Raw genomic sequence first — 18,724 nt, forward strand, 5'->3', positions numbered from 1 at the left:
CCTCTACAAGGGAAAATTTACAGTTGCCAGTTAACCTACCAGCATGTCCTTTGTTCCCAAATGAGTGATTTCCTCTATATTTTAATATTCCCATTCCAGTTGCTTGGTTTGAATAACGTTGTTCTGTTTAGCTAGCTACTGACCCATATATACAATATGTAAATATGTAAATATGTAAGCAGACGATGCAGCTTTAGTTGCCCATTCAGAGCCAGCTCTTCAGCGCTTGACGTCCTGTTTTGCGGAAACTGCCAAAATGTTTGGCCTGGAAGTCAGCCTGAAGAAAACTGAGGTCCTCCATCAGCCAGCTCCCCACCATGACTACCAGCCCCCCCACATTTCCATCGGGCACACAAAACTCAAAACGGTCAACCAGTTTACCTATCTCGGCTGCACCATTTCATCAGATGCAAGGATCGACAACAAGATAGACAACAGACTCGCCAAGGCAAATAGCGCCTTTGGAAGACTACACAAAAGAGTCTGGAAAAACAACCAACTGAAAAACCTCACAAAGATAAGCGTATACAGAGCCGTTGTCATACCCACACTCCTGTTCGGCTCCGAATCATGGGTCCTCTACCGGCATCACCTACGGCTCCTAGAACGCTTCCACCAGCGTTGTCTCCGCTCCATCCTCAACATTCATTGGAGCGCTTTCATCCCTAACGTCGAAGTACTCAGGATGGCAGAGGTCGACAGCATCGAGTCCACGCTGCTGAAGATCCAGCTGCGCTGGGTGGGTCACGTCTCCAGAATGGAGGACAATCGCCTTCCCAAGATCGTGTTATATGGCGAGCTCTCCACTGGCCACCGTGACAGAGGTGCACCAAAGAAAAGGTACAAAGACTGCCTAAAGAAATCTCTTGGTGCCTGCCACATTGACCACCGCCAGTGGGCTGATATCGCCTCAAACCGTGCATCTTGGCGCCTCACAGTTTGGCGGGCAGCAACCTCCTTTGAAGAAGACCGCAGAGCCCACCTCACTGACAAAAGGCAAAGGAGGAAAAACCCAACACCTAACCCCAACCAATCAATTTTCCCCTGCAACCGCTGCAACCGTGTCTGGCTGTCCCGCATCGGACTTGTCAGCCACAAACGAGCCTGCAGCTGACTTGGACATTTACCCCCTCCATAAATCTTCGTCCGCGAAGCCAAGCCAAAGAGAAAGAAAACATATTACTATTGTGGTGTGCTATCGAACAGAAGTAAATACACAAAACATAAAATCTGTTCTACAGGCTTTATTCATCATAAACTTCCACAGAGCTGGCTGTGAGAATGCTGTTGCAAGCTCTGAGACTGTCTTGGAAGGGCCGGATCTGGCTTATATCCTGGAGAGTCATTGACAGCCAACCGAGTGAGGCTTGGTACATTCAGGTCGGCTGATTGACAGCCGGCCAGGTGTTGCCTTGTCCCCCATGCTCTTTTGCATGTACAGAGATTGCCCCCTGCAGTAGGGTGGTGGTGTACCACCACATTCACCCCCTTCTTTAAAATTGTCCCGGCGTGAGGGGGGAGGAGGTTGCAGTCCATGATCTACCCAGACCCTCAAAACACATATATATTATTTATAGGTTTAGATGGCCCAGCGGCCATCAGAGTCTCTTTGACCGTCGCAGGGTTGACTCCTGGTCACTGGTCAGTGAGGGTATGCGGGGGCTGGCAGCGGAGGCTGGAGCGGCTTGCGTGGTGCAGCGCGGAGGGGTGACTGGGGGGGTTGAGGTGTGTGTGATACTTTGGATGGGTGGGGGAGCAGATTCGTCCCCCATGCTTGTAGTGAGTCCTTAGTGCCCGTAGGTCTTAAGTGTCCCATAACTGCCCAGGGTCAGGGGGGTGGGTCAGGCCGGCATGGTCCTGGGCTGGAGGATGCTGTGCTGTGGTGGGTTCTCCTGCTGGTGCCAGGTCCCTGGTTGAGACGGTGTCTTCCCAGCCATTGTTGAACCTAATGTAGGCATAGTTGTGGTTTGCGTGTGGGAAGAACACCTGCTTGACCAGGGGTTCGGCCTTGTGTGCCCGCACGTGTCTACACAAGAGCACCAGTCCGGGGACGCGAGCCACACTGGAAGAGATGTTCCCATCGCCGATTTCCCGGGGAATGAAAACAGGCATTTGTGAGGGGTCTCGTTGGTAGCTATGCACAGGAGTGATCTAATGGGATGGAGCGCCTCGGGGAGGGCATCCAGCCAGTATTCTACAGACCACCCCTTTGACAAGGGCCAGGAGGACTACCTTCCAGATTACCCTGTTCTCACATTTCACTTGTCCATTACCTCTCCGGTTGTAACTAGTCATGTGACTAGTCGTGATGCCCCTTGCTGTCAGGTACTGGCATAGTTCCTCACTCATGAAGCTAGTCCCCCAGTCACTGTGGATAAATGCAGGGTAGCTGAACATGATGAAGACCTGTGTCAGTGCCCTGATGACGGTGGCCGTGGAGGTGACTGGGCGAAAGGGAAGCGGGAGTACTCGTCTATGACCGTGAGGAAATAGACATACCGATTTGTGGAAGGCAGGGGCCCCTTGAAGTCCATGCTGAGGTGATCAAAGGGCCATGTGGCCTTCATGACATGAGCCTGGGGCGGGCGGAAGAAGCGAGGATTGCATTCCACACAGACCCGGCACGCCTCGGTTATGGTCCTGACATCCCTGACAGTGTACGGGAGGTTCCGGAACTTGATGAAATGGTATAAGCGGGTGACACCCGGGTGGCAGAGGGACTCATGCAGTGCCTGCAGCTGGTCATCGTGGAGCGATACGCAGGTCTGGGAGAGGACATCGAAGGAGTCGTTAAACTTCCCTGGACGATACTGGATGTCGTATCTGTACATGGCCTGCTCAACTCTCCAGCAGAAGATGTTGAAATTCTTGATCTTGTCCTGTGGGTGGGGTTGAAAATGAACGCCATGACCCACTGGTTGTTGAGGAGGATGAACCTCCTTTTCAATGGCAGAGTGCCCTAGCTCGGAACTGTGGAGGGTCCTGGAGAAGAAGGCAACCAGGCACCCCCCCTTGGTTGAGGGTAGTGGCAAGGGCCACATCAGAGGCATCGCTCTCCACCTGGAAGGGGGAGTTCTCGTCCATGGCATGCATCATGGCGTCTGCGATATCCTGCCTGATGCGTCTGAAGGCTGACTGTGCCTCGAGTGGGAGAGCTAAAGTTGTGGCCTGGGCCAACAGGGATCCCACTGTGAGTAGTAAGAGAATAAGCCAAGGCACCTGTGGAGGGCTTTGAACATGGGGGGAGGGGCAGCTCCATTAATGTGCGCATCCATTCTGGATCTGGGCCGATGACACCATGTGCCACGATGTACCCCAGGATGGCGAGGCGGGTGGTGCTGAATACGCAGTTCTCTTTGTTGTAAGTAAAGTTCAGCTCCTCGGCCGTCCGGAGAAATTTCTCCAGGTTGGCATTGTGGTCCTGCTAGTTGTGACCGCAGATGGTGACATTATCCAGGTATGGGAAAGTCACCTTCAGCTTGTGCCAGTCTACCATTCGATTCATCTCCCGCTGGAAAACGGAGACCCCATTTGTAACCCCAGACGGAATCCAGTGGAACTAGTACAGATGCCCGTCCGCCTTGAAGGCGGTTTAAGGGTTATCCCACAGGTGGATGGAGAGTTGGTGATAGGCCGACTTCAGGTCAATCATGGAAAAGACCCGGTAGCGGGCTATCTCATTGACCATGTCAGTTATCCTTGGTAAGGGGTAGGCATCGTGTACCAGTTGATGATCTGGTGGAATCCATGACCATCCTTGGCTTGCTGCCTGCTTTGACCACCAGGACTTGGGCTCTCCATGGGCTGTTTCTGGGCTCTATGACACCTGCCAGAAGCCACCGCACATCTGCCCTGATGGTCTCTGTCTGCAGCGCATTACCGCCTACTTCTGGCAGCTATCGAGTCTGCAGTGAGGTGTGAGAAGATGCACAGAGTGGAGACGCCGCAGGTTGGCCGGGGCTGGTTGGACAGCGTGCTTTGGAGCGTGAGTGAGGGTAAGGGGCCCCTGAAGGTGAGGACGATGCTCTGCGAGTGGTATTGGAAGTTTAAGTCCAGGACGACTGGGGCACAGAGTTTGGGCATGACCAGGAACCTGAACTCGGTGTATGTCTCCCCCGCCACAGTCAGATCGGCTGAGCAGCATGGGGTGTGGTGTGCGGTGATTAGCGGTGTCAGGAGGCATGGGTATGTCGGTAGGGCAGCCTATTCAGTGCCCATGTTGACCACATCATCATTGTCATCGGTACCATCTTCATTGTAGGCCTGGGAGGGCCCAGGTAGTGGTGGCACCTGCGCTTGGAGCCACGTGGGAGTGCGAGGCATGGGTGGCCTTCTTCCCCAGCTGCGCTAGTTACGCTGGGGGAAGTGATGTCACGCCATCTGCGAGGGCGATGTCATCACGTGTGGCAGAATTGACATCGTTGTAGTCTTCGTGAGATGGCGCTGGCGAGGGTGAGGGCTGGTCTGGGTGCATGGCGTTCACGTGACTATCGTTGCCAGTGAAGCCGGAAATTGGGCCGCCAGGATTGGGGAGACTGAAAGTAGCTGCGGGTCAATGGCGTCGCCCGGTAATCACACGTTGTGGGGATAGAGAGGGAGGGTGGCAGGTCATAGAGGGTCGCTGAACTGCCGGCAGGCTTTGAGAGGCATACTTGGGTAAAGTGGCCTTTCTTGCCACATCTTGAACAGTACTGGTTTCTGGCCGGGCAGTTTTGGCGCAATCGACGATCAGACCCACACAGGGACCCACAGTACTTACAAGGGCACTGGGTGCCCGCATCAACGATGTTTCCATCCACAGTCTGGTCTAGGGCCACAGCAGCCGTCTGTGCTGACCATGTGGAGGCCTGGGGAAGCCTGGAATCGAAGGCTTCATTGTCCAGGGCTGCTGCCTCCAGGGTTCGGACTACATCCACTGTTTTGGCCAGTGAGTAGATATTGTCCTCGAGCAGCTTCTGCCTTACGCTCTCGCGTGTAGCTCTTGGATGTAGGCATCTCTGATCAGCCTCTTGACTTCCCTTTCATTTACCCTGGGTTCAGCCAGACAAGGTTGGGCTAACTCTCGCAGGGCTCCCAGGTAGGACTCAGCCGTCCCCCGGGCAGTTTGGCACAGATACTTAGGAGGTACCTTGCGAAAACCACGTTTGTGGGAGGTTTATACATGGTCTCGAGGATGTTCATCACTTGTGAGTACCCGGTGCAGTCTTTGAGTGCCTGGAAGGCTCGGGGACCCAGCTTCGATCGGAGTAAAATGAGCCTTTTTTGGTCGGAGTCTAGGATTTCGTTGGTGTGTCCCTCAATGATTGCTTTGACTATGTGCTTCCAGATCTCGAAGCATGCTTGCGCTTTCAGGTGGTGTGGGTTGATTTCAAGGCTCCCGGCGCTCAGGAGCTTTTCCATAGCAGCTTTAAATTTTATTTTGAATAAATTGTGGTGAGCTATCGAACAGAAGCAAACACATAAAACATAAAGTCTGTTCTACAGGCTTTATTCAATATAAACTTCCACAGAGCTAGCTGTGAGAATGCTGTTGCGAACTCTGAGACTGTCTTCAAAGGGCCAGATCTGGCTTATATTCCAGAGGGTGATTGACAGCCGACTGGGTGGGGCTTGGTCCATTCAGGTCAGCTGATTGACAGCTGGCCAGGTGTTTGTTGCCTTGTCGCTCGTGCTTTTCGGCAGGTACAGAGGTTGACCCCTGCAGTAGGTTGTTGGTGTACCACCATAACTATAGTAAAAGCTATGATAGTGATTGTAAGGAAATCATTTACTTAGGGAGCAGATTACATCTCAAATCACAAAAATGATGCTTCAGCTATAAATCAGTTCCAACCCTATTCCATGATATTACATTAATTCTACCCTTGTACCTTTGGTGACTTTGCTGGGATTTCCAACACCATGAATCTCGCAATTGGTTTATTGCAAGTAAGTTGGAGGCCAGTACTATGTTGCAGTAAGAGTAATGTTAAATAATGAATGTTAAAATAACATTAGAAATAGTAATATGATATTAGAATGTTAATAGAGCTAATGATGCTTATTTTTTAAATGAAATGAAAAAGTGACAAGATAAAACAGTCAGGAACCTCGAATTCCCTTCTAGAAGAGCTGTTATTTCTTGCAATCTACGAATGTCTGCTTTTTGTATTGTTCCAGGAAGAGTCTTGAATTGAATTGTTTATTGTCAGGTACAGCAAGACACATTGAAAAGCTTTGTTTTGGATCCTATCCAAACTAGTTAACTCAATACTTAAGGACAAAGGGTAGCGCCATAATAAAACAAAATTACAGGGTGTCTTGTTACGGTAAGTCAAGGAGTGTAGTGTATAGTGTAACAAAACAAAATGTAGGATATAGAGAAAATCACAGTTAAAACAATGCAGGGGCATTATCTGTTTAAAAGATTGATAACAGCAGGAAAGAAAGTGTCCTCGAATCTGGAGGTTCGTGTTTTCAAGGTCATGTATCTTCTGCCTAATAGCAGAAGGGAGAAGAGAGTATGGCTCCATAATATGTTTGCAGCTTTTCTGGGACAAGTGGAGTTAGAGATGGAGTTGGTGGAGGGGAGGTTTATTGACATTCACAACTCTCTGCGGTTTCTCGCAGTCTTGAGTCAAGTTGTGGTGCATCTGAATTGAATATTTCTCAGGTGAATCTCTAGAAATTGGTAAGAGACCTCAGCGACATGCCAAATTTCCTTAGGCTTCTGAGGAAGTAGAGTCATTGGTGTGCTTTCTTGGTCTTAGCATTGATGTGGTTGGACCAGGGCAGATCATTGGTATTCTCCTTAGAACTCAAAGCTCTCCACCATCTCCACGTTGGAAATGTCGACATATGCAGAGACATATACTTCCCTTTGTTACCCAAAGTCAATATCCAGCTCCTTTTTTTTCAGCATGCCATCAGACTATCTCCTTCCTGTACTTGCTGTTTGTTTGGGATCTGGCCTCCAGTCGTGGTATCATCTGCAAACTTGTAAAAGGAGCTAGAGCAGTATTTGGCCACTTTAAAATGCAAGGAATATAGTAAGGGGCTGAGTATGCAGCTTTGCGGGCATTGGTATTAAGGAATATTGTGGAGGAGATGCTCTCATTAAACCCATTGATTGAGGTCTGAAGGTCAGAAATTTGATTGTTTTGGAGGGGTCGGTAAGACCAATGTCTCAGAGTTGAGGATGAGTTTGTTTGGACTGTGGTGTTGAAGGTGAGGCTGTACAGGGTAATCAATAAATTGGATGCCATTAAGCAAATTGTAGTGGGTTGACCCTATTTGGAAGGCTGGAGTTAATATGGGCCAAGACCTGCCTCTTGAAGCACCTTGTGATGATGGATGTCAGAGCGATATTTGTCTGCAGTGATTTGTATTTTAGTCTCAATTTGTACATTCTCTCTGTGTCTGCGTGGGATTTCCCAGGGATCTCTAGTTTCCTCTCACCATTCAAAAATGTACCAGGAGTTATAGATTAATTGCGTATAATTGGGTGGCACAGGCTCATGGGCCATGTTGTAAGTCTAAATTTAAATTTAAGTTTGTTGCCATAATGATTTGTTAATGTTATATTTTCTCATCATCCAAGCTCATCTTTGAGCTGTCTTCCATTTAGATTCTTTCTTATGCTGAGTCTTTGTCAAGCAAAAATAAGTGTAATTATCTGAAATAAAAACAAAAGATGCTGGAAAATTACTAGAATTCAATACCCTCAGGCCCCTGAATTATTTTTATTGGGGAATTTAGAAGATGTAAGACCTAAAATGAGGCTGTCAAAATTTGTTAATCTCACCATGAAATGCATAGCAGTTACTTGGAAATCTGATTCTCAACTAGGTTTAGTCTGCTGGTTTTTAGAAATGTATAATTGTGTTCCCCTGGAGAAGATCACTTATAACTTCAGAAACAGGTATGATGTATTTTCAAGAATATGGAATTCATATCTAAGGTACATTTGAGTAAATCTTTAATGATTCCCACCCCACATCTCTTCCCCCCAGTGCTCACAGCGCCGAGGACCCTAGTTAAGTCAGGTTATTTGTTCCTTGATGGGAGTGGGGTTTTATCCTAGGTGAAGGCAATCTTTTTCTTATTCTTTCTCTTTTCTTATTTTTTCCTCTTTTCTTCTTCTTGTTTCTTGGGGGGTGGGAGGTGGGAAGGTTCCTCTTATTTTGTTCTTCTATTATCTTTTTCTCCCTTTGGTTCAACATGGACACTGAATTTGCAGTTTTGTAGTGTTATTGTAATTTTTCTTTCTTTATAATAATTGAATCACATGTTGTCTCTTTTCTTTTTTCTCAATTTCTTTTATATTGACGTGCAGATCCATATTTGTATTTATTCTGTTAATTTGATATCTATATTTTTCTTTTTAATTATTCTTCATTTTTACTGTATGTTGATTGAAAATTCTCAAAATAAAATATTCAAAAAAAAAGATGCTGGGAATACTCCTCAAGAAAAGCAGTATTTAGAGCAAGTGAAACAGACGGTTAAAGTTCCTAATCAATGCTCTTTCTCCTTCAATCTACATGCTGTGTGATCTGTTGATTTGTTTTATTGTTCATTGCACATTTTTGTCTTTATTTCCATATGTTAATTTTCTGGACTACTTTGCTTTAATGGAAAATAATACAGTTTAATGATAACTTATTGCTGGAGAGAAAATAGATGATGAAGGATGCAGGACATTTAACAGGATGCCCTCTTTTTCCTATAGTCTAATCATTACCATTATCTGGAGGTTTGGACAGGGGAATCTCATTTCATTACTTTTCTGAGCTTCATGTGACCTAAAATGACATCAAAGTAGAAGGTTTTGAACTTTAGTTGTAGAATAAGTAGGGATCCTCAAGTACAGTTAGCAGGAGAGGAGTTCATAGAAAATGTAGAAGTCAAACACCTGCAGAAGCCCAGCTTGACTACTTTGGATGTGCAAGAAACCATGGTACACGAGCTTATAAAGATGTAATTTTGGTATCTGAATGATAAAAATCTACTTCGACAACACAATTGAGACTGACCTTGAATGAATTGGTTAATTAATTTACAGCATATGACTCCATACATCCTGAATAGATAATGTACTAAGATGGATGCCTAGCTATCAGCCATAAACAACAATAAACAACAATCTTGCACTCAACGTCACCAAAACTAGGGAGCTGATTATTGACTTCAGGAAGGGGAAACCAGAGATGAACAATCATTGGGGGACCAGAGGTGGAGAGGGTGAGCAAATTTAAGTTCTTGGGAGTCATTATCTTGGAGGATCTTTCCTGGACCCAACACACAAATGGCATCGTGAAGCAAGCATATCAACGTCTCTACTTCCCCAGGAGTTTGTGGAGGTTTGGCATGGCAAATGTCTACAGATATATTGTGGAAAATGTGCTGACTAGCTGCATCACGGTCTGATATGGGGACACCAATGCCCGCAAGCGAAAAGTATCAAGGATCAGACTCAGATTCTTGGCGGATTAGCTCCTGCTATTTATATTGCTGCCAGGCCATATGGGCCAACCTATAACATTAGCACCTGGAAGGAAGTGCCATTAACCCTGAGCACTGCTCCTTTTACACTAGCTTGTTTCAGCATCTCCTTGATTTTGTGGTTGGGTTCCACTGAACTCCCCTCTCATGACAGAAGTACTGTTGGAAATTGCAATGGAGTAGAAGGAGCAATAGAACTCCTGCTTATAGATAGAAAGCCTGAAGTTCATCTTGGATCACATATCACTATTCCTTTTTGTACAGTACAGATGAAGCAATGGGCACAGAAGAATGAATGAGGGCAAGTCATAGGAAGATAATTATGTGCTTTTGTACTGGAAGAAACAGTAAATTACCCCAAAACAACTTTGCCTTTCTCTAGAAAATATTACCAATTCATCTTGAATTAAAATAAATTGCCATGATTTAAACAGACAAGAATTTGAGAGTTGAAAGTAATACAGCCTTACAGATTCTGAAGTTAGCAACGTGTGCAATCTTCAAAATACACTGTGTCACTGCATGTAATTTTATCATCATAAATGTTCATATTTGTAGGTCAGGGTTTATTTTAGTTCTTGAGTACAGGAAATATTGAGCAACATGCAATTTGAATATTTACTAATCAGATTTAAGAACTGAAATATAACATTCTAAATGAAGAAAATCGGGAAATTAGACTTTTTCTATGAATAAATAATTATTGTGAATGTAATTTTATACCAAGTAAGATGATACAAAATTGCAAACAATATAAAATATAAAACACCAATTTATTTAAATGTTCAACATCACCATGACTTAACATGATGGATATCCAGGGAAAATATTTTTTGTGCGAAATACAAACATTTTCACGGTTTGTTTCCCTTGTTTAAGCACAGCACAATATTCTAACACACATTCACAGTGGGAGAGGTACTGGAATTGAAGTCAATGGACTGGAGGGTTGAAGTGACAGCATAAATCTACCATTAATGCACATTCCATTTTGTATTCTTTGATAGAAATGTTATGTATTCTAGCATTGATTGGATACATTTTTGTAGGAGTTCAATGTTTTGATATCTTTAAAGATGCCTTTACAAATAAAGATTTGGTTGGAAACATTGCAAATGACTCATAGTAGTAGCTAGATTAAACCCTGGATTTTCTAGTACACCAGCTACAACCAGAGTAACTTTGTTATTCTTAATAGGTGAACATTTGGAGCAAATCATTTTTGTTTGGTTAGGTATTTTGTACTGCCATGTTGACAGCTGTAATATGCAGGTGGGGTAGTATTTTTTTCAATATTCTATTTAAATGTTCAAAATTTTCTCTTTTAATTCACCTGCTCAAAGATGAGATGGCCAGTCCACTGTAAGTGTATTTCTTGTATTCCTCCCACATACAAACTGTAAATGTTTGAATACAATGCTAGGGCTAAACAATGACAGTTATTAACAGACAATGGATACCTGTTAACTATGCTCATACAATGGAAAAACATGCAGAAATGTTTTGGGGACATACTCTCCCTGAATATTTGCAAGTAAGTTGATCAATAATTAAAAAGTACATGTAATTATGATGTTACTTTGGGATAGAATGGAGGTGATTAGTTAATATTACAGTCAAACCATTCCAATGATTGCATTATTGTAAGTGACAAGTGTTACGAGCCCAAAGGACCCCAAAACCTAGCAGCAATAGGCATTCACCAAGACAAGTAGTTACTTAAACAAAAATTGTTTTTAATTATCTTTAAACATGAAAACTGAATCAAACTTTAACTTATCTCTATTAACTTAACTAAACCCAACTTAAACCCCTTCTAATTCTAAGCACATGTGTACATGATGTGTGTGTAAATGTAAGAAAAGTTCTTTGGTTCACAGTTCAATCTCACTTCTCATTCTTCCAAGTTCTCTGGTTGCAGGCAATTCTTATACTGTGCACAGAATTTAACATGTATAAAGTTCACCAGGCTTTGGTGCTCGAAAGATAAATGTTTACTGCTCAGGTAGGTTCTCGTAGGGTTTTCAGAGAGAGATTTGTTGATCCAGGATTTCCACAACTGAGGTACCACCAATAGTCACCTCAGTGTCTTGCTGATGAAACTTGACCCATCAGGATTCTCCAGATGATAACCTTTTTCTTTCAGGCTACCACAGAGTTCCTTTCTGTTTTACTTATTCCAAAAGAAACATCAGACAGATAGCACTTACAGCCATTCGCCGCTCTGGAATTTGTTTCAGTTCCAACTAGCTTCTTGGTTTGTCCTGTTAAGCGGTCTCTTTCTCTCTCCAACTGCCAGAAAAGCCCAGGTGACTCTCACTTGCAAAACTCCTGACTTTCCCAAGCAGACAATAGGAGTTAGTCTTCTTGGTCAAGCTGTTGTCTTTAGGTCAACAAAAACCCAGGAGTGACCTTTCTGTGCACTCTGTCAAAACCATTGCAAAGAGCTTTTAACAGCCAGAGTGTCTCCTGCTTGTTGCTTTAATGACGTCATTTCAATTAGCACGTACTTGTGAAATGTGCACAACATTCTCCATAGTTTCTGTAAAGTTACTGAATATGAATTCTTCAATACTTCAAATAAGATCTGTTTTAAAGTGTGTGTATGTATGTAACCTACACTCATTTTACCAATTTATCTCCCAAATACATCTACAAATATTCCATCACACAAGACTGATTCTATACATATCCTTTGTAGGTCTCCTCTGGGCATTCCAGTTTCTTTCACTGCCCAAAGATGTGCAGGTCAGTAGGTTAATGTCCACTGTAAATTGCCCCGATGTAGTTAAGTGATAGAATGGCACCAAGGTGGAGGGGGAGGGGGGAGGTAGTGAAAATGTGCGTAAAAATAGAAGTAATGTAGCATTAGTGTATATGGGTGGTTGATGCTTGGCTGAAAGGTTAGTTTTCATGCTGCATCTCTCTTTGACTATTAAATTAGTGGTGTTAATCAATACTGTTTAATAAAAATTTGAAATACTCAATAGGTCAGATGGATTGGGGGAGGGAGGAATAGAATTAATGTTTTGGATTGATAACCTATCATCAGAATTCTAGTCAAAAATCACTGACCTGAAATGTTAATGCTGTTCTTCAGCATAGATAAGCTTCAACTAAGTGCTTCAAATTAATCTCCAGTTATGCCTATTTACTTTAATGATTACTTAATTCTTGTCACAGTTTAATATATAATACACATTACTATGAGTAATTCTGGGGCAATCTCTTTGACATTTGTAGCGTGAATAAAAGCTCTCACTACTGGAGGGAGAACAAACGCTTTTATTAACTTATAACTAAGGGTTGGGTCTCACAGTAGTCTTCAGAAGGGTTCTGGGTTTAGGCGGGAAACCAGGATTATATGTGAGCAGATGAGGGTGGAGCTGGGAGGTGGGGCCAGCCATCAGCACCAGTGAATCCCAGTTCACTGCCACACTATAAATGTACAATTTATGCCTTTCCTTTGTGCATATGGAACAGTAAAACAATGTGGCCTTGACAGAAATAAAGTAAAATTCAGTTCAATTTTAGCAGTTAAATAATCTACAGCTATATTAATAAATAATGAGATGTGCAGTGGATAATTAGCCAATTAAAACCAAGCCTTAGTTTGGCTGCCACATCTCCAAGTTACGCGTTTGAAAGGATAGGATTGTTAAATGAACGATTGTTAAATTGAACTTGTTCAAATTAAATTAAAGTTATCACAAAACCAGATAGGGAACTTTAAAATGATGTCAACAGCATGTAATTTTCTTTGTGCTTAGAATCTAGCTGTTCATCTCAGTTTGTACAAATTTGCACGTTTTCTAATGTAAATTGTAAAATTGGCTTGATCAGGTGTAACTTATGGAATAAAATGTTGGGCAAATGGAGTACAATCCTACCTGAAGCTTTAATTATCCCTTTTGAAAAGATGGATGCAAATGTTTTTTTTTGCAATAATAGATCTGGTTTAGAATATAACTCCTTGTACAGAAGGGATCTTGCAGACTGTTGGCAGTCAGAAATACTATCCGAATAATAAAAACTCAACTTAACTTGTATTTTAACGGCTATTTATTCCCTTTGCCGCAGGATTCCCCCGTGCAAGGAGGAGAGGCTACACAGTGGAGGAGTCCAATCAGTGGCAGTTCGATGCAGCAGCCACTGGTCTCCAGTTAGATAGCTGGCCTGCCTGGATCTCCAGGCATTTACACGCACCTGAGATGACATTTGGTTACGTTAAATATCTAGTTAGCATACCAGATCGAGATGGAATGACAGCATTTACAGGAGTTAATTCCTTATTGTGCATCATGTCCGAACACAACACAATTTTGCATTAATTTCCACCCAAAAGGCAAAGTCGAATAACTGCTTCTCTACTTTGATCGTTGTTCTGTGGTTGGGGCAAGGGTCATGTTACGTGCCGGCAGCATTTAAAAATAATGCACTCCATCCAGAATGTGCATTTCCTTCCAACATAGTATGTTTGCATTCCTGTCGTGAGTGCCTTGACGCTACCGATGTGGATGCCGACCGGGGTGTGTTGGTGCCCGGGGACCCGTCTGCAGGGCGGGGGTTCCTCGCGGGAGGGAGAGGGGAGAGAGCGCCCTTCCTGCCCCGGCAGAAGGGCGGAGCTGCTGGGATCTGAAGCAACGAGGTTGAACCTGCTGGGCGATGAATTGATATTCTCCATAACGGTGGAGTTTTTGAGGGTGAGCATGTTCACTTCGGAGTGTTGAGAAGGGAAGAGAGAATTCATTTTCAACAGGATATTCAGCCTCCACGTCAACTCTTCGAGGGTCACACATTCAGGCATATTTACATGCAAATCACTTTCCTTTCAATGCAAACCCCCATAACAAGTTTCTGCCTCCCATCTGGTCTTGGTTGTCAGCTCCTTTAAATGCAGGGCCAGGTGATTGAGTCATCAGGGTTGTGCCAGCTTCGAGACTCAATTTGGTGGAGCCATTGGTGTCAACGGTTATATTTTGGGAGCTCTTGCATTGCATTATTGGTGAGTTCGTTTAGTGTTTTAAAACAGTCGTCAAGCTACGTGCGACAAGGATGTGATGCCGCAAAAGGATTAGAAGGTGGAAAGTAATACTGAGAAAGAAAAGAAAGCCCTCAGCATAACTAATGGGCAGGTGGGACAGTAGAACTTGCACATTGGAATGAGTGGAAATGGGGACAAAGAGAGTGAACGAAACTAAGCCATTCTCAAACTAATTATGGCACTTGATAATTTGTTGGCACTTAACCGTTGAAAGAATCCACATTAGCCCAGCAATCTCACATTTTTGGATTTTTATGTTCAGCAGTCACACCTGAGAAGCCATGAGGGATATTTTGTTAAATAATTTCCAAATGCAAATGTTTGGGAACCACTTTTCAAGAGTTTATGGATTAACATATTTGGGCAAATTTAAAAAAAAATACAATGTATGGCTTCACGAACAGGAGGGAATTCTTTTCTTTGTAGTTGTGCCTGTTCTATCTAAGCTGAAGGGTGTCTTCTTCACTAGGCCTGGGTTGCCTGAAGCCCTGTTTTATCAGGGCAACTTTCCTACTTGACTCTGTCCATTTGCAACAGCTCAACCATTCAATTGGATACAAAGTGGGACACGTTGTACACACTTGCAAAGACTGTCAAAATCCATTTAAAACTAAAACCGATATCAGGAGTACACCAGTATCATGCCATCTTCACAATCCAAAAAGCAAAGTAAACTTAATGTCAACCAAATGTATAATCTATGGATGTAAATCATTTATATTGTGTGGCGAAAGTGTAGATAAAGAGACCTAAATGTAAAATTGATTGTGGACAAAGCCGAGTCACACAAATATGGTCAGAGATGCAGGAATATCCTACTAACTAGCAGCAATATGGTAGAAACGATGCATAAGAGAAATTAGCATTGGTCAACTGAGGAAAAAGTATTTTGGTGATAAGATCTTAGATCCAGTAATGATACTTTATGCCTGCAAATAGGAAAACCTCATTAAACATAGGCCCTTGACCGGATATAGTTTTATACCAGGTTTCTACCAGCTCTTACTATAACATTAATATCTGTCCACTAATTCCTGAGGAAAGAGAAGCCCAGTGTTAGGATGACAAACAACAGAGGATATGGAGGTTCATGGTGAGTTCTAACATTAAATTGTATGCGTTCGCTCCACACACAAAAGGCACAAAGATTCTGGTGATGCCTCCAATTAGGGTGTTTGAGCTGTCATCACTCATAGTTAAGAATATAGGTCATGAGTGTTCTATAGCTTGCACTTCTCAAATGTTGTCAAATGCACAGATCAAAAGGAAGGCATTACCCCACTGAATTTAGCACTTCTCCAATTAACTAGTTTAGATTATTCCTTCTTCTGTTCCACTATCAGTCTAAATCTTATGATAAAATAGTCACTCTTCCTAATTTTACCCTCACAGAAACGACCAGCATGCTCATTTACCCAAAATCAGATATCATAATAGCCCTTTTCTCATTGGGCCACAAACATCCTGATGAAAAAGTTAGAAAGGCATTTCAAAATTTGTTCACTTCTTTGCCCTTTATATTCATATTGGGATAATTGACAACCTCTGGTATTACCGTTCTACTATTCTTGTACACCCTTGTAATTTTTCTGCAGATTCGGTTCATTACTTTTCTCTTTTTTTTAAGCAGGCCAATAAAATATCCCCAATAGTGTGATAGCTCTAACCAAAAGAGGTTGTGACCAGGGTGATGAGGGTCCTTTATGATGTTGATTATCTTGAGACAGTACCTCAGAGAGATGTCTGCAAAGGATCATTTTGAATAGCTTCCATCTCTAAAGATTTTTGTGGGATTTTTTAAGGAAATTAATGCATGGATGGTATGAAAAATGCACCTTGATTGTTTAAAGATATTTGGTATTAAATGGCTAGAAATTGGATTCAAGCCTATGGTTTTCTTGCACAAATTATGTATTAAAGCAAAGTTGCCCAAAGTAGATCACACTAGCAGTAATTTCCGGATGAAATCCTACTGAATTGAAAACTGACCTTCACGTGGCTGATATTTTCCTTCTGCAACTTGCCTGTGTAAAGATGACACCATATACATTTTGCATCTAGCATAATTTGGAGGCTTTCAGTGAAATCTATTAACTCGGAAAGAAACAGGACTTGAGTCTGTGACATTGATATCTTGTGTACATGTGTCTGTGGCCTATGTATTTCATAATAAGGATTATCGAATCTGCATTGGTGATCATTCCTTGATGTATTAACCTTCTTGCAGCATACTCCGATCACTAACTCCTGATAAGCATGCATTTCACAATGGCATGAGGTTGTGTGTGACATGGGACTCCAATGCATTGGCGTTCAAGCACGAGATTGTAGTGTGACCCCCCCCCCCCCATATTGTCCTTAACCTCCATTGTAGTAATTTTTGCTGCTAATGTATAGCTGCAAGGAAAGAATCTTTTGAGGATCGTTTATATTCTCAGTGATATTGAATATTGGTGTGAATGGTGGTTGGTTTAGGCACAGTGGCCTAGTTGTATTCTCTGCCACTTTGACTCTTATGAATGGAGAGCATTAGTGATTTTTTTTCCCCTTGTTAGATGAGGATGGTAAATGTTCAGGTGTTGCAAATGTCATCAGCCCCATGCTGTATATGGCATAGCCAATTATTAATTCTTCAAGTCATTGAGGACCTTGATACTTCTCTGAGGCGTAGCTTTTTTCTTGACAATATCTTTATTGATGCACAGAAATCCCATTTATTCCTCCTTGCGGATGATGATGTAGCTGAACTGCTCCCTGAGCTTTCTGACTCTGGCTGAGAACCCCTTTATCCTCTTTGTTCAGCAGTGTGGCCTCTGTTCAGTTTTTCTCTCCGATGGCTTTCCAAGGGGAATGCCCACTAGTACAGCCATGATTCATGTTGGTGATAGGAAAATTTTCTTTAGCACCTAACACATTAATCCCATAGATGTCTGCAACTTGAAACAATGAATGTACCAAATATTTGTAAACTCATACCAACAGTTCGAAAAACAAAATCAGTCAGCACCCAACCAGTGAGTAGCCCCAATGAGGGGGGGGGGGGGGTTTAAATATCCTGTTTTTTTTTAATAGAAGCTCAGTGTCCAAATTAAAGAGGCTATTAGTTGATACTTTGTATTCCAAAACAGCAGAACTGGCATCAAGTAATCTTAACGACTAGCCTAATCTACATATTTGAGAGTAGCATTAAAAGTTATTAATTCCAGCAGGGGCATGGCAAGATGCCATAGAGTCTAGATGTGCAATCTCGACCTCTCTGGCCAGACTTTTAAATACCTATTTTTTAACCCTTTGTTTCCAAGTTTAAACTTTTAAAATTTTAGTTTAAAGTATTAAGGAATTATTATGGCCACTAATGGTAAAAAGACTAAATCTCAAGTCCAAAAGAAGATACATTTTCGAAGTGTTGAAGATCTGGGGCCTAGACGACTTGAAACAGCCCCAGGCTCAATTTCTTAATTGCCTAAGTCCCAATGATCGCCTGTGGAGGCTGAAAAGGAAATGCATCAGGCAGCATTACAATCTGAAGAAATCTTTTTTTTCGCAAATTGATGAGAAAACAACAAAATGCGGTGGGGGAGGGGGGGGGAGACCAGCAGCAACTCCCTGAAGAAGTCGGGATGCCATCGCTGGGAGTCCAGACCCGCAGTAAAACTTTTAAAATGCCTTCTGTTGAATTGCAGCAGAAGCTGCAGTTACCTTGTTCTGCCACCATGTCAGAGAGAGCAGAGCTGAAATTTATCGAATCACAGTGTAGGCAAATGAATGCAGTTATTCAAGCTGTTATAAAACCTGGAGTAGATTTGTTGACATCTCAAATGAATGAAATGGTTCAAATGAATGTTGGTGTAAGTTCAGAATTAAATATGGTTAAGACATGTGTGGATGCATCTTATGAAGAATTTTAAAAATTTCAGACTGCTGTTTTGGACTGTAAACAACAAGTGACTTCTAACACAGAAAAAGTGTTGAAGGTGGAAAATCTGTCATAGAATTAGCAGATTGTGAGAAGGAGCTAGAAAGAAAAATAGATTATTTGGAAAATCAAAGCAGAAGGAATAATGTGAAAATTGTTGGTTTGCCAGAAGGTATAGAAGGACAGCGAAGATTTTGCCTGCAATGGAGAGCAGCGTGATTCCCCTGTAGTTTGAACAGTCTGATTTCTCGCCTTTGTTTTTGTGCAGGGTGATGATGATG

At 42.8% G+C, this 18,724-nt stretch overlaps 1 protein-coding gene across 1 annotated transcript in view; it reads left to right on the forward strand.

Moving 5' to 3' along the window:
- Positions 1-13,845, forward strand: part of c6h8orf74 (chromosome 6 C8orf74 homolog) — a 55,185-nt gene extending 41,340 nt beyond the window's left edge. The window contains exon 4 of the mRNA XM_069886620.1: positions 13,564-13,845. Coding sequence (XP_069742721.1) covers positions 13,564-13,650 — 87 coding nt within the window. The 3' untranslated portion in view covers positions 13,651-13,845. The remainder of the gene's footprint in view (positions 1-13,563) is intronic.
- The last annotated feature ends 4,879 nt before the right edge of the window (positions 13,846-18,724 follow it).

The sequence above is a fragment of the Narcine bancroftii genome, chromosome 6, assembly GCF_036971445.1.
Source record: "Narcine bancroftii isolate sNarBan1 chromosome 6, sNarBan1.hap1, whole genome shotgun sequence".
NCBI classification, from domain to species: domain Eukaryota; kingdom Metazoa; phylum Chordata; class Chondrichthyes; order Torpediniformes; family Narcinidae; genus Narcine; species Narcine bancroftii.